The sequence below is a fragment of the Zalophus californianus genome, chromosome 1 (genome assembly GCF_009762305.2).
Source record: "Zalophus californianus isolate mZalCal1 chromosome 1, mZalCal1.pri.v2, whole genome shotgun sequence".
Classification (NCBI taxonomy): domain Eukaryota; kingdom Metazoa; phylum Chordata; class Mammalia; order Carnivora; family Otariidae; genus Zalophus; species Zalophus californianus.
The window spans coordinates 18165517-18178217 of record NC_045595.1 but is presented as its reverse complement, the minus strand read 5'-3'; the positions used below and the strand labels follow the sequence as shown (position 1 = coordinate 18178217).

Below are 12701 nucleotides of genomic sequence, written 5' to 3'. Positions count from 1 at the left end.
CTAGAATGATCTAAGGCTAGATTATAAAATGGAGTACAGAACTGTATCTGTGAGCTAAAAGTGCACAGGTCTGGAAAGGAACACAGCCCAATCAGCTGTGCATCTAAAAGTATTATTCTAAGTGAAATAAGACCGAGAAAGACAAGTATCATATGATTTCACTTCTGTGCAGACACAAAATGAATAAACAAAACAAAACTCAAAGATATAGAGAATAGAAGGGGAAGGGGGTTATAGGGTGGGTGAAATGGGTGAAGGGGGTCAATTATATGGTGACGATGGTAACGAGACTTACTTTGGTGACCACTTTGTAGCATATACAAATATTGAATTATTATGTTGTATACCTGAAACCAATATAATGTTACACACCAATTTTACCCAAAAACAAAAATAAAAGCTCTGAGAGGCTCAATGACCTTCACGCATGTACCAAAGGCAGCAAACAGCACAGGGAACAAGGCACTGTTTATCCCGTAGCCCATGTACGAGAAGACCCAGCCAGTTAGGCAATCTTGTAAGCTCAGGCACCATCGACGAAAATTATGAGAACTATGCTGCATGGAGGCTGCAAGCCTGAGTCGGGAGCCCAAAGGAGGGGAGGGAATCCAAAAGTGACCACGCTGGAATCCTGGACAAGTTTTCAAATTGCACAAAAAGCAATACCCCTTCTCTGTGCTTTATAAATCACACAGTGAACCAAATGCAACAGCAACTCCTGAGATAGCCCTGACTCGTGTTCATTCCCTGCCATACAATACACAGTTTAAGCAACTGTGTGGAAGGGGAGGAGGCCTGACCATTCTACCAGAGAAAACGAAGACTCAGAGAGGTCAAATAAAAGGTGGAAGGCTACACAGCGAGGAAGTAACAGACCTGGGATTCATGTCATTGTCAGCCTGACTCCAGGGCCTGTGTTCCTCACTACCACTCTAGTGGCTTCTCCACTTTGTAAAAGCCACAAGCTCTTTCTTCAAATTATAGCATCCAATGGCAGCCTTGTCTACAAAGTGACTGTGATGAGCATGAGGTGGAAGGTAGGCCCAGGAAGACAGACTTGCAACTACAGGGGCTGGTCATACCTCCACATAGTCCCTAAAGAGGTAGCGCCTGTATTTGTCTCTCAATTCTTCATTGGGCAGCAATGGAAACACGAAGTCCTCTGGTGTTCGGAGTGGGCAGTCCTGAGCCATGCAAGAGACTCCTGTTGAACAAAGACAACATGACGGATAACTACACTGCAGAAGACATGACAATAATATATTTCCCCACTGCGTTCACCCAACAAATTCAGATTCCACATAGGAAATCCCTGAAGCCACAGATTTTAAAAAGAGAGAGAGAGAAATTAACGTATTTGCAGTGACACAACTAAAATTTACCTCAAATTACATATATATCACAAATAGCACCACTAAAAAAGCAGTATCATCTAAAAAATCCTATATGGTTCTTGGGGCACCTGTCTGGGTCAGTTGATAGAGCAGGCGACTCTTGATCTCAGGGACTTGAGTTCAAGCCCCCCATGGAGTGCAGAGATTAACTTAAAAAAAATCCTATATGGTTCTTGACTAACAATTTTGTTTTGTGACATTTAGTATTACGTGCAAGTGACTACCACCCAACACAATGAGATTCTGCAGATACTGTAAATGGGATGCTAATTGAGTTCTAATACCATCAAGTCATAGCATGACAAACACTCCTATAACCAATCACCAAATCTGATTTGTGTTATGCTACCTAAATAGCAGCAATCTCTGAGGGTTTCTGAGTTATAGCTACCACTTGGGGCATCAAGATAGGGTAGGTAGCTTAAAGGAGAGTTCTCCCAGAAGTTCACCTTGCACTCACACCAACATTTACATATATGCCCAAACAATAGCCTTAATCTTCTCATTTTGCTCAGGACTGGGGAAAATCTTGCCACTGTTCAGCCTGATGTGTTTGGAAACTAATGGTTCTGACAATAAAAACCCCAATCAGGCTCAGAAGAAAACACACAGTTGACCTGAGTACCTGCAAGGGCAAAGCTGAAGATAAATACTTCATGCCAGCCTTTTACAAATTCTGCAGCAGACTCACCCACACCCACGCCATCCTTGACAAGTACTGAGCAGTGCTGCTCCCAGCAGCTACGGCAAAACTGGTGCTGACAGGCCAGAGAAAGTAGGTTTTCCTTCCGCACAAACTGCATACACACTGCGCAGTGGTGAGGGGGGTGGGCCGTGGGAACCTGGGGAGAGGCAGATCCAAATGAGTGAAGAGGAACCTTCAGATCCTGGGAGGCCACAGGGGTGCCTGATGCAGCTAGGTGCATGGGAGGCGAGCCTGACCCTGCAACAAGTGTCAGAACTCAACTGCAATGTGTGGCCTCTGTGGGTCCCAAAAATTCTCAAAAGAAAGCACAGATCAGGAAGGCTTCCTGAAGGAGGTGGCACATGAGCTGGGCTTGCACAATCACTAGGATTCAGAGAGGCCGAGGAAGGCTGAAAGGAGAACTTACATTAGTTTATGATGTCAGGCTGAAAAACTCAGAATTTCCAAATTGCCAAAGGTCCTTAAAGGTCATTCAGTCCAAATTCTGCTTTTAGAGGCTACCAGGTTTCTTTTATGAACTGCCCCATTTGGTGCACAGAGCTGCTACTTAAGTTTCTAACAATACCACACTGCAGGTTTACTTGTCAAAGACAGTGCTTTTCCCACAGATATGCCCAAAACACAAAACTTTACAGTTTTTACTAACTCACAACTCATCCTTAACACACTGCAGAGATGTAATATACAATTAATTTAGAGGGATGAGGAAGGCTCCTACCAGGGAAGAAACCTTCCAGGACGTGGGCAAATAACTGCAAAGCTTGAACTCCAGAATCCATGCCACGCTATACGAACTGGCAGACAAAGACAATGTGGGATCCCTGGCCCAAGCCACAAACTGACAGAGAAGTCCACTACAGGTTTACATTAGGTTCTGGTTAGTCCACTGGAAATACAAAAAACAATTGGAGGAAAAAGGCTATATTCTCATTTTTATCCAATGTGCTTCTGGAAATTTTCTCCTGAGAGCTACAAAGTTATGGGGTAATTTGAACCCTGATTCTCCCTCCTAAAGAGTGCTTTTGACATGGCCCTTACTCATTTGACAAATGTTTGTCAAACTCCTAAATACATAGGACATTGCTATGCATAGTAAGATATGGTTCCTAACCATAAAGCACACAGTCTGGTAGGGGAGTTGAAAAAGATGAGTGACTCATTACATCACACAGGTAAAGACTTCAAGACATAACTAGATGTGTTTGGAGAGGAGAGATCACAGGCTTTGTGAAAGACAGCCTGATTTGGGTCTTTAAAGATGAGTTCCATTCCCACAAGCAAAGATGGGGATAGGGTCAGGACATTCCAGGCCAGGGCCGGCACAAGCAGTCGAAGAGGCATGTGGTGAGCTTGGGAACACCAAGGAACCCAGCAGGAACGGAGTACAGGCTGTGTGTAAAGAGGAAGGTGAGGCTGGAGAGGGCCCCAGGACTGGCAATGATTTATTCTTCATCCATGAGGAAACTCTTTAAACTAAAATGGAAATGGAAGATTTAGGCCCATATTGGAACAAAAATCTCAGGCATGTTGTACTATAAACAAAGCAAGATGGTTCTCAATAACACCATAAGCCACAGCAAGAGGCATGTGTGTCAAGAGAAGCCTTGCTCAAGTGGGAGATACTCACATGTTTCGAGGGACTGGGCTGAACTCGAGCCTCAACGAGCAGCTGAGCAGAATTAGACTTGTATCTATAAAACAAAAAGCCGAAATAAAGGGATTCAGAAACGAAGACAAACGTTTTAACCTCTGAACAAAACCAGATGAGACCAAGTGCTGCGTTTGCACTAAAGTGTCTTTGTATCTAATTACCTTCTGACAGTACCAAGCTTCCTTTTACTTTGGTATAAATACTTTTCTCTTTCAATTTTTTAAAATATTTTATTTATTTATTTGACAGAGAGAGACACAGCGAGAGAGGGAACACAAGCAGGGGGAGAGGGAGAAGGAGGCTCCCCGCTAGGCAGGGAGCCTGATGCGGGGCTCGATCCCAGGACTCCAGGATCATGACCTGAGCCAAAGGCAAATGCTTAACCAACTAAGCCACCCAGGTGCCCCATCTCTTTCAATTTTTAGCCCTCAACTGGTATGAGAATAATAACCCTGATTCAAAGACACCAAATTGTAAGAAAAATACTTATGAAGGACCATGTTTGTTTTCAACTCCTTTCTGGAAATATCTGTGTCTTCAGAATAGGGAAGGATATCTTAAGACAAAGAATATGCAGGGGCACCTGGTTGGCTCAGTCGGTGGAACATGCTACTCTTGATCTTGGGGTTGTGGGTTCAAGCCCACGTTGGGTGTAGAGATTATTTAAATAAAAATTAAAAAAAAATGCAAAGCATAAAGAGAAACTCTGACCAATTATGTTACATTTAAGAAGTTCAGGTCACCAGAACACCATAAAGTGAAAAGCCAGGCTATAAACGGAAGATAATTCAATACATATATAATTGGCAAAAGACTGATATTCAGAATAAATAAAAAGAAAACTTCCTCCAAGTCCATTTGAAAAGAAAGTAACAATAAAAAATGGGCAAAGACAGAGCAAGCATTTCACAGAAAAGAAAGCATGAATGGTCCTTAACAAGAAAAGATGCTCAACCTCCATAATAATCTGGGACACGATTATATGTCATTTATACCCAGCAGATTGTAAAACTTCAAGTCTGACAGCATCAGGAACACTCATATACCACTGGTAGGCTATAACAGGATACAATCACTTTGGAAACATTTTGCCATTTAGTAAAGCTAAGGAACAGATACTCTCAGTTTTTATACTCAACTGTAGAAAAATATATGACACTAGGAGTCATGCACAAGAGTTTTCAGAGCTGCATTATTTGTAACAGCAAAAAACTAAAACTCACAAATGGTTTTTGACAGGAATATGGATGTCATAAAATGCAGCCTTGTTAATTTTAAAAGTTGAAGAACACATACAGCATGATTCCATGTCTGTTAAGTTCTAAAAACATACAAAACTAGGGGTACCTGGGTGGCTCAGCTGATTAAGCATCTGACTCTTGATCTCAGCTCAGGTCTTGATCTCAACGGTCATGAGTTCAAGCCCCGTGCTGGGCTCCATGCTGGGCATGGAGCCTAAAAAAAAACAAAAACACAAAATCATACAAAACTAAAGGATATATAATTTAAGAATAAGAAGGGGTGCCTAGGTGGCTCAGTCAGTTAAGCGTCTGCCTTTGGCTCAGGTCATGATCCTGGGGTCCTGGGATCGAGCCCCGCAACAGGCTCCCTGCTTCTCTCTCTCCCTCTACTGCTCCCCCTGCTTGTATTCTCTCTCTAATAAATCAAATCTTTTTTTTTTAAAGATTTTATTTATTTGACAGAGAGAGACGGAACACAAGCAGGGGGAGTGGGAGAGGGAGAAGCAGGCTTCCTGCTGGGCAGGGAACCCGACGCGGGGCTCGATCCCAGGACCCTGGGATCATGACCTGAGCCGAAGGCAGCCGCTTAACCGACTGAGCCACCCAGGCATCCCAATAAATAAATAAAATCTTAAAAAAAAAAAAACAATAAATAAGAAAATGATCAATACCGAATTCAAGATACTGGTCACTCTGGAGGGGAAGGAAGGGGGTATGGCCAGGCAGAGACTGCCATCAGAGGCTTCTGAATAAAGGTCAGAGGGTTTCTTATTTGGGCAGATACTTAAGTATGTTTGTTTTATCATTCTTTAAAACCTACACACATCACACACATGTGTGCACATACATATATTTTTGAAAAAGAAACATTTCATAATAAAAATTTAATTCCTTTCTGGAATGAGGTATGGAATACATACATTGAAAAATAAAAACAGGAGCGCCTGGGTGGCTCAGTCAGTTAAACGTCTGACTCTTGATTTTGGCCCAGGTCATGAGCTCAGGGTCCTGGGATAGAGCCCCGCATCAGACTCTGTGGGGAGTCTGCTAGAGATTCTCTCTCCCTCTGCCCCTCCCCTTGTTCTAACACTCTCTCTAAAATAAATAATAAAGCTTAAAAAAATAATAAAAATAAAAACAATTACCACGTGGCAATAAAAGTGTCACACAAAGCTCAGGAAAACTCATTACTCAGAATCCAGGAAGCTGAGCAGGGAAGAAGGTCTCATATGTGTGACTTCCTTATTCCACCTAGTCAGAATGCCTCCTTCAACTGATTTTATTCCTACTTCTCACACTAGTATTCTCAATATCCTTAGCCATCTTGTCTATCCCTAAGTTAGGCTACAGTTGGACAGTGAGAGATACCCCACTGCTGGAACCTACATGGGTCCCAATTCTGGGTAGTAGAAACAGCAGTGCAGACAGTGGAAGTTCACTTGAAAGTCTACCTAAACGTATTCGCCTCTTGGGGATACAGAGTGAAGAGTTCAGTTAGTGAAATCAGGAGCGTATTTGCTCCTTCCTGAGTGGGCGGAGCTGCTTCAGCAGGTACAGCCATCCCAGTTATGTTTAGCCTGGAGAAGGAAAGGCATGACCTTCCTTTGCAGATAAATGGATCACACCATACAAGGAAAGACTCTCTCGTGTGTGAAAGGGCAGGGATGTGCCCAGTGATTCTCACTAGTGGCAATTTTGTTCTCCAGGGCTTACTTGGAGACTTTATTTCAAAGGCTCGGGGTGCTAATTTCAGTGTCCCAGATTATGGAGGTTGAGCATCTTTTCATGTTAATGGCTGTTCATGCCTTCTTTTCTATGAAATGTTTGTTCTTTTGCTTTTTTATTGTTGTCTTTTCAAATGGATTCTGCCAGAGATTCTGCCAAACCTTACAACTCACAGAACAGTGCCCCACAAAAAGAATTATCTAACCCCAGATGGCATGCATGCTGAGGGTGAGAAACCCTACGCTAGACAGAAGCACATGCCTCTGTAGGCAGGGCATGGTGACTCTTCCCGGAGGGGGCAGCAGGAAGAGGAACCCCTCCTCCTGACAACTTCCAGGACATTCTGAGACTCCAAAGTCTGTGCCTCTAGAGATCTGGTTCTGGTGGTAAGCTGGCCTATCTTTTCTGAAGGTAATATTCAAAAGTATGTTGCATTCCTCACTTGATATATCCAAAAGAAACAAATGGAGATGTTAGCAAGTGTTATACAGAAGGGCACTGATTAGAAATTCTTAACGGCGTAAAAAAAATGAGCTAACTTCACTGACAACAGGGGTTTGGAAAAAAGCATGGGACATCTAGGGGCGCCTGGGTGGCTCAGTCGTTAGGTGTCTGCCTTCAGCTCAGGTCATGATCCCAGGGTCTTGGGATTAAGCCCCACATCAGGCTCCCTGCTTTGGTGGGAAGCCTGCTTCTCCCTCTCCCACTCCCCCTGCTTGTGTTCCTCTCTCACCATGTCTCTCTCTGTCAAATAAATAAATAAAATCTTTAAAAAAGAAAAAAAAAAAAAAGCATGGGACATCTATACGATGAAATACTGAGCCAGCAATGAAACAGAGATAGAAAGAATATGATGCAATCATGAAAAAATGTTCGCTAGGTACTGAGAGGATAAAAGGATATACAATATGATCCAATGTTTTAAATATATAATATGCACATTGTTAAGGATATACTCCAAAACATAAACAATAATCACCACTGGGTGGATGGGCAGAGAAAGAAGCTATGGGCAAGGCCATCTCTCTTCCCCCAAACACCTTACCTGTCCAATATCTCTGCAACTTGCCAGTGGAAATTAACTAATATAAGTTTAGCAACTGAATGAGATACCTAGAAAGAAGAAAGAAAAAAAATCAAATTACAACTGTAGTTTCCTTCAGAGAACTCCACTTTTTGAGAAGTGCATACATTCATATCTACAGCAGGCCCAGGCTTGATTTCCAAATTCTTCCTCTTGGTTCTCTGCTTCATCTTTTAAGTTCAGACTCTTATAATCCTAGTGATAATCTTAGTATAATCTTTCCTGAATCTCTTTCACTTTTCTTTGCTTTCATTAATGACACTTCTAAGAAATTAGTTTGAGTTGAAACTGAAGTAAAACCACCCTGTTACAATAACAATCCAGCATCCAATTGAAGAAAAGAGCTGTGTGTTCCCTAATGTGGCCTATGTTCCCTCAAGCTGCTGAAGGAGGGCCACACATGGGAAGTGCACCTCTAGTTAGGCCTGTTAGTCTCAGAAAATCTCCAGGCTTGGACTTCTTGTATAAATCCAGCAAATCAAAACATCCCTGCTTAAAACCTCCAAATTCCTGGTAACCAATGAGCCCTGATTGCAAGTATGATTTAAAAGCCGATGGACAGGAGCACCTAGCTTGCAGGGGAGCCTGCTTCTCCCTCTTCCGCTGCCTGCCGCTCCCCCTGCTTATTCTGTCAAAAAAAAAAAAAAAAAAAAAAGCCTATGGACAGCTTTTGTGGCCCCTACATTTTAAAGCACACTGGCTGTGGCTATCAAAAAGCCTCAGAAGGTGCTCTGAGCTAGGAAATCTACTTCTGTAAATTTTTCTGAGGAAATCATAGAGGATATGTGTACCACAGTGCTTTACAAGAGTAAAAAATTAAAAATTACTAAATGTCCAACAAAAAGGAACTAGGTAAACAATGTATGATAGGTCTATGCAATGATTTAGTATGCAGTCATTGAAAAGGATGTTACAGAAATAAGTTTATTGACATAGAAAGTTCACATTCTAATGTTAGGCTAAAGAAGCCAGTAGTAAGATAGCATGTACATGTTATAGCCACACTATGTTGTTAATAGGGAAAGAAGACTAGGGCGCCTGGTCAGTTAAGCGTCTGAACTCTTGATTACAGCTCAGGTCATGATTTCATGGTTGTAAGACAGGGCCCTGCGTTGGGCTCTGTGCTGACTGGAGAGCCTGCTTGGGATTCTCTCTCTCCCTCTGCCCCTCTGGGGCTCCCGCACAGGCATGCTCTCTCTCTCTTAAAAAGGGTGGAGTGGAGATGAGAAGCAGATTAGGCAGACTAGTTACAAAAAGGAACACCCTGAAGTTGTCAAGACTAGGGTAGAACCACAGAAGACAGGGTTGTGTTTGGAGGTCTAGATCAGGCTTCCTAGGGAGAGCACTACATAGCATGAGGGTGCTACTGAATCAAGGAGAAACAAGGAGCACACTTCAGGCCAGGGAGCCAAGAGAACACACAGAACCTTGGTACTCTGCCCACTGGACTGAGTCTTTAAACAGGAACTACCAAGGAACTATAAGGCAGCTGGTCCACAGATAAGAACTGCAGGCGGAAAGACACAGTGACCAACACGTAATCCCTGCCCCTAGAGCTCAAGTTACTCCTGAAAGGAGACAGGTGCACACTTACTAAACAAGGGCATGTCCCAGTGCATAATCAGTGTCAAAGGCTGTGCAGTGAGTGAATGCCTTTTTATCCTACAGCCCAGGTACATCTGGAGAAAACCAAGGTCTCAAGATAACACATTTCACTAAGGGTGGGGTTCCCCACATCCCTTCCATGCAAGGTAACAGCCATCTGACTCATACACGTTGCTGTAGTATTTTCTTCTTGAGGACCATGGAGACGTTAGGTCTAGGATCCCTGAATTGTAACTGACATTTCTTCTAACTGTTGCCATAACAAAACTATTTATCCACAGCAAACCACTATCACAAAATGAAAACAGACAAAACATAAGGTTTAAAGTTAAATAATTGCTTTGAATATAGCTTCTGACTACAGTTTTTGTTTTTTTTTAATCTGATAGTGATACTGTTTTGGATGACCTCCTCACTGGAGCCTTTTCTATCACCTCTTACCTAATGGGGCCCAATCAGCCCTACACCATTTTCTGTCCTGACTTCTAAATGTCTTGGCATGCAGTGGCTATTAGGTCCTGACAAGGCACTAAACCACCTGGGAAACGAGAGGAGTCCTGACCATGTCCAGCAGCCACCCCCACCGCCCCCTTCCTCACCACAGATGGCTTAGGTGGAGGCTGTGAGCTAAAAACAGGGGTCAGGCTGCCTCTCACAGATCCACAGAGCCTAGAACTGGACTGGAGAGAGCGTGACCCCTCAACAAATGGCAATCATTAAGTGACATCCTGTCTTAATCTGTGGATTTTCAAAATCGAACTCCACAACTTTTTTTTTTTTTAAAGATTTTATTTATTTATTTGAGAGAGAGAGAATGAGAGATAGAGAGCACGAGAGGGAAGAGGGTCAGAGGGAGAAGCAGACTCCCCGCTGAGCAGGGAGCCCGATGTGGGACTCGATCCCGGGACTCCAGGATCATGACCTGAGCCGAAGGCAGTCGCTTAACCAACTGAGCCACCCAGGCGTCCCACAACTTTTCTTAGGAAAAAGAATTTTACCACCCTATCTAGTCTGATCCTTTGATTTGAACAGCACTTAACAGCAGCAACAAATCCTCAGAATTTGCACACCACATGCAGCCCACCTATGGAAAACATGGCCCTCTGCTGAAACAGAAATTTTATTGACTGCAAGTCCACTAATGACCAACTCAGAATATCCCAGCAGAGTTGAGTTTTGGTGAGAAGAGATTATGTGAAAAGAGAATACATCTAGCACTTTATGAAACTGACAATGGAGTATATGAATCTATTCTTTCAGTGCCGACAGCCAAGAATACAGCAATATATACAAGATAAGAGGCACACATGTGTCAGCTATATGCACCTCCCACCAGCCTTCTGCAGGAAGTGCTACTGTGATCTCCACATCACAGATGGAGGTGTGAAAATGGCCCATATTATGTCCACAGTATATCATAGAAAATCAGGGACTTTCCCTCAGTAATCCATTATAAACCTAAAGGAACTCACAGACCATTAATTTAAGCAAAATGCAGTGTGACTGTGCCTTGCCCTGTAATGGACACCAGGGAATCTACAGGGAAGTCAGGTTCCAAAAGGTTCTCTGGCAAAAAGAGCACAGGGGTAGAGGAAGAGTACCTAGAAGAATTTATGCTAAAAAAGTAGTCCCATGGGACGCCTGGGTGGCTCAGTTGGTTAAATGTCTGCCTTCAGCTCAGGTCATGATCTAAGGGTCCTGGGATGGAGTCCCCATCGGGCTCCTTGCTCAGTGGGGAGCCTGCTTCTCCCACTTCCTCTGCCCCTCCCCCTGCTTGTGCTCTCTGAAAAATAAATAAAATCTTTTTAAAAAAGTAGTAGTCCCAGCAGGGAGGCCACCTCATCCTTGATCTTGGGTCACATGAGAGAACTGGGGACGCCTGGGTGGCTCAGTCAGTTGAGCGTCTGTGTTCAGCTTGGGTCAAGATCCCAGGGTTCTGGGATTGAGTCCTGCATCGGGCTCCCTGCTCAGTGGAAGTCTGCTTCTCTCTCTGCCCCACCCCCTCCCCCTACTTGTGCTATCACATGAGCAAGCTCTCTCTCTCGCAAAAATAAATCTTTTTTTTTTTTTTTAAAGATTTTATTTGTCAGGGAGAGAGAGTGTGAGAGAGAGCAAGCACAAGCAGGGGGAGTGGCAGGCAGAGGGAGAAGCAAGCTCACCGCTGAGCAGGGAGCCCGATGCGGGACTCCATCCCAGGACTCTGGGATCATGACCTGAGCTGAAGGCAGATGCTTAATCAACTAAGTCACCAAGGCATCCCAAATAAAATATTAAAAAAACAAACAAACAAAAACAAACCGAGAGAGAACTTGACTGCACACATGTCCCAGCAGTATCTCAGAGAAAGCAAGAACAGTGATTTGGGGCAGAAAAGGAAGTGGGAGGGGGTGCAGGGGCACCAACATTTAAGCCATCTTCTACAAGAGGGCCAGGACAAACCTTGGAGATGAATCTTTCTCAGAGTGCAAACAGCTGAATTCTCTCAAGAAAGAATTCCCTGAGTATTCATACCATTACTGTTTAATGCTCAGAGCTCAGCAATCCATTCTGAATCTATTAGAGTTGATAGTTCACAATTGGGGAGAGTCTTCCATTCCTCTCTTTTCAATTGTGGAGAACAGAATCTTTTAGAGCAGAATCAAGATGAGCCCTTGCTGGACAGTTCTGATCAAGAAATTAACAACCTATCAGTACTATTGTCTGAACCCCTCTACTCCATATCCCTCAGGATTACCTTTCTGAAACCCTGATGTAAAAGTAATAATACTAAACAGCTCTTACACAGCTCTCACATCTTGCCGGGATCAGTTCCCACCCTGCTTAAAACCCATCACTGTTTTCCAGTACTGAGGAGACAAACTTTAAGCTCTTAGTAAGAGTCATCAGGACCACTATGTCCTGGAGTCCAGCAACAGACCAAGTGATTCTAGCACCCCCACACACCTTACTAACTATTCTCTACCAAGGATGCCCTTTTTTGTAGCATATACTTAGAAATTAAAGAACATACTTCTGTAGAACCTGTGTGTCACAGAAGAAATCACAAGAGAAATTAGAAAATGTTTTGAGCTGAATGATAATGAAAATACCACAGAATAAAACTTGGTGAGATGCTAACATGATGTCAGAGGGAAATTTACAACTGTAAATGTTTATACTAGGAAAAAAATCTACAAATCAATGACATAAAGTCCCCTTAAGAAACTAGAAAAAAACCATATAAATAAATCTTTAAAAAATGGGGGGGGGGGGCACGTGCCTGGGTAGTTCAGTGGGTTAAGCATCCGACTCTTGG

General features: G+C 43.2%; 1 protein-coding gene across 3 annotated transcripts in view; it reads right to left on the bottom strand.

The window, feature by feature from the left end:
• ARIH2 (ariadne RBR E3 ubiquitin protein ligase 2) overlaps positions 1-12701 on the bottom strand; it is a 50796-nt gene that overhangs the window by 10924 nt on the left and 27171 nt on the right. For 2 of the 3 annotated variants that reach the window (XM_027583611.2, XM_027583612.1), the window contains 4 exons: positions 7763-7830; positions 3728-3791; positions 2086-2236; positions 1083-1204 (listed from right to left, as the gene is read on the bottom strand). In XM_027583611.2, the coding sequence (XP_027439412.1) occupies positions 1083-1204; positions 2086-2236; positions 3728-3791; positions 7763-7830 (405 nt within the window). The remainder of the gene's footprint in view (positions 1-1082; positions 1205-2085; positions 2237-3727; positions 3792-7762; positions 7831-12701) is intronic. The other variant, XM_027583613.2, reaches the window with a different exon arrangement.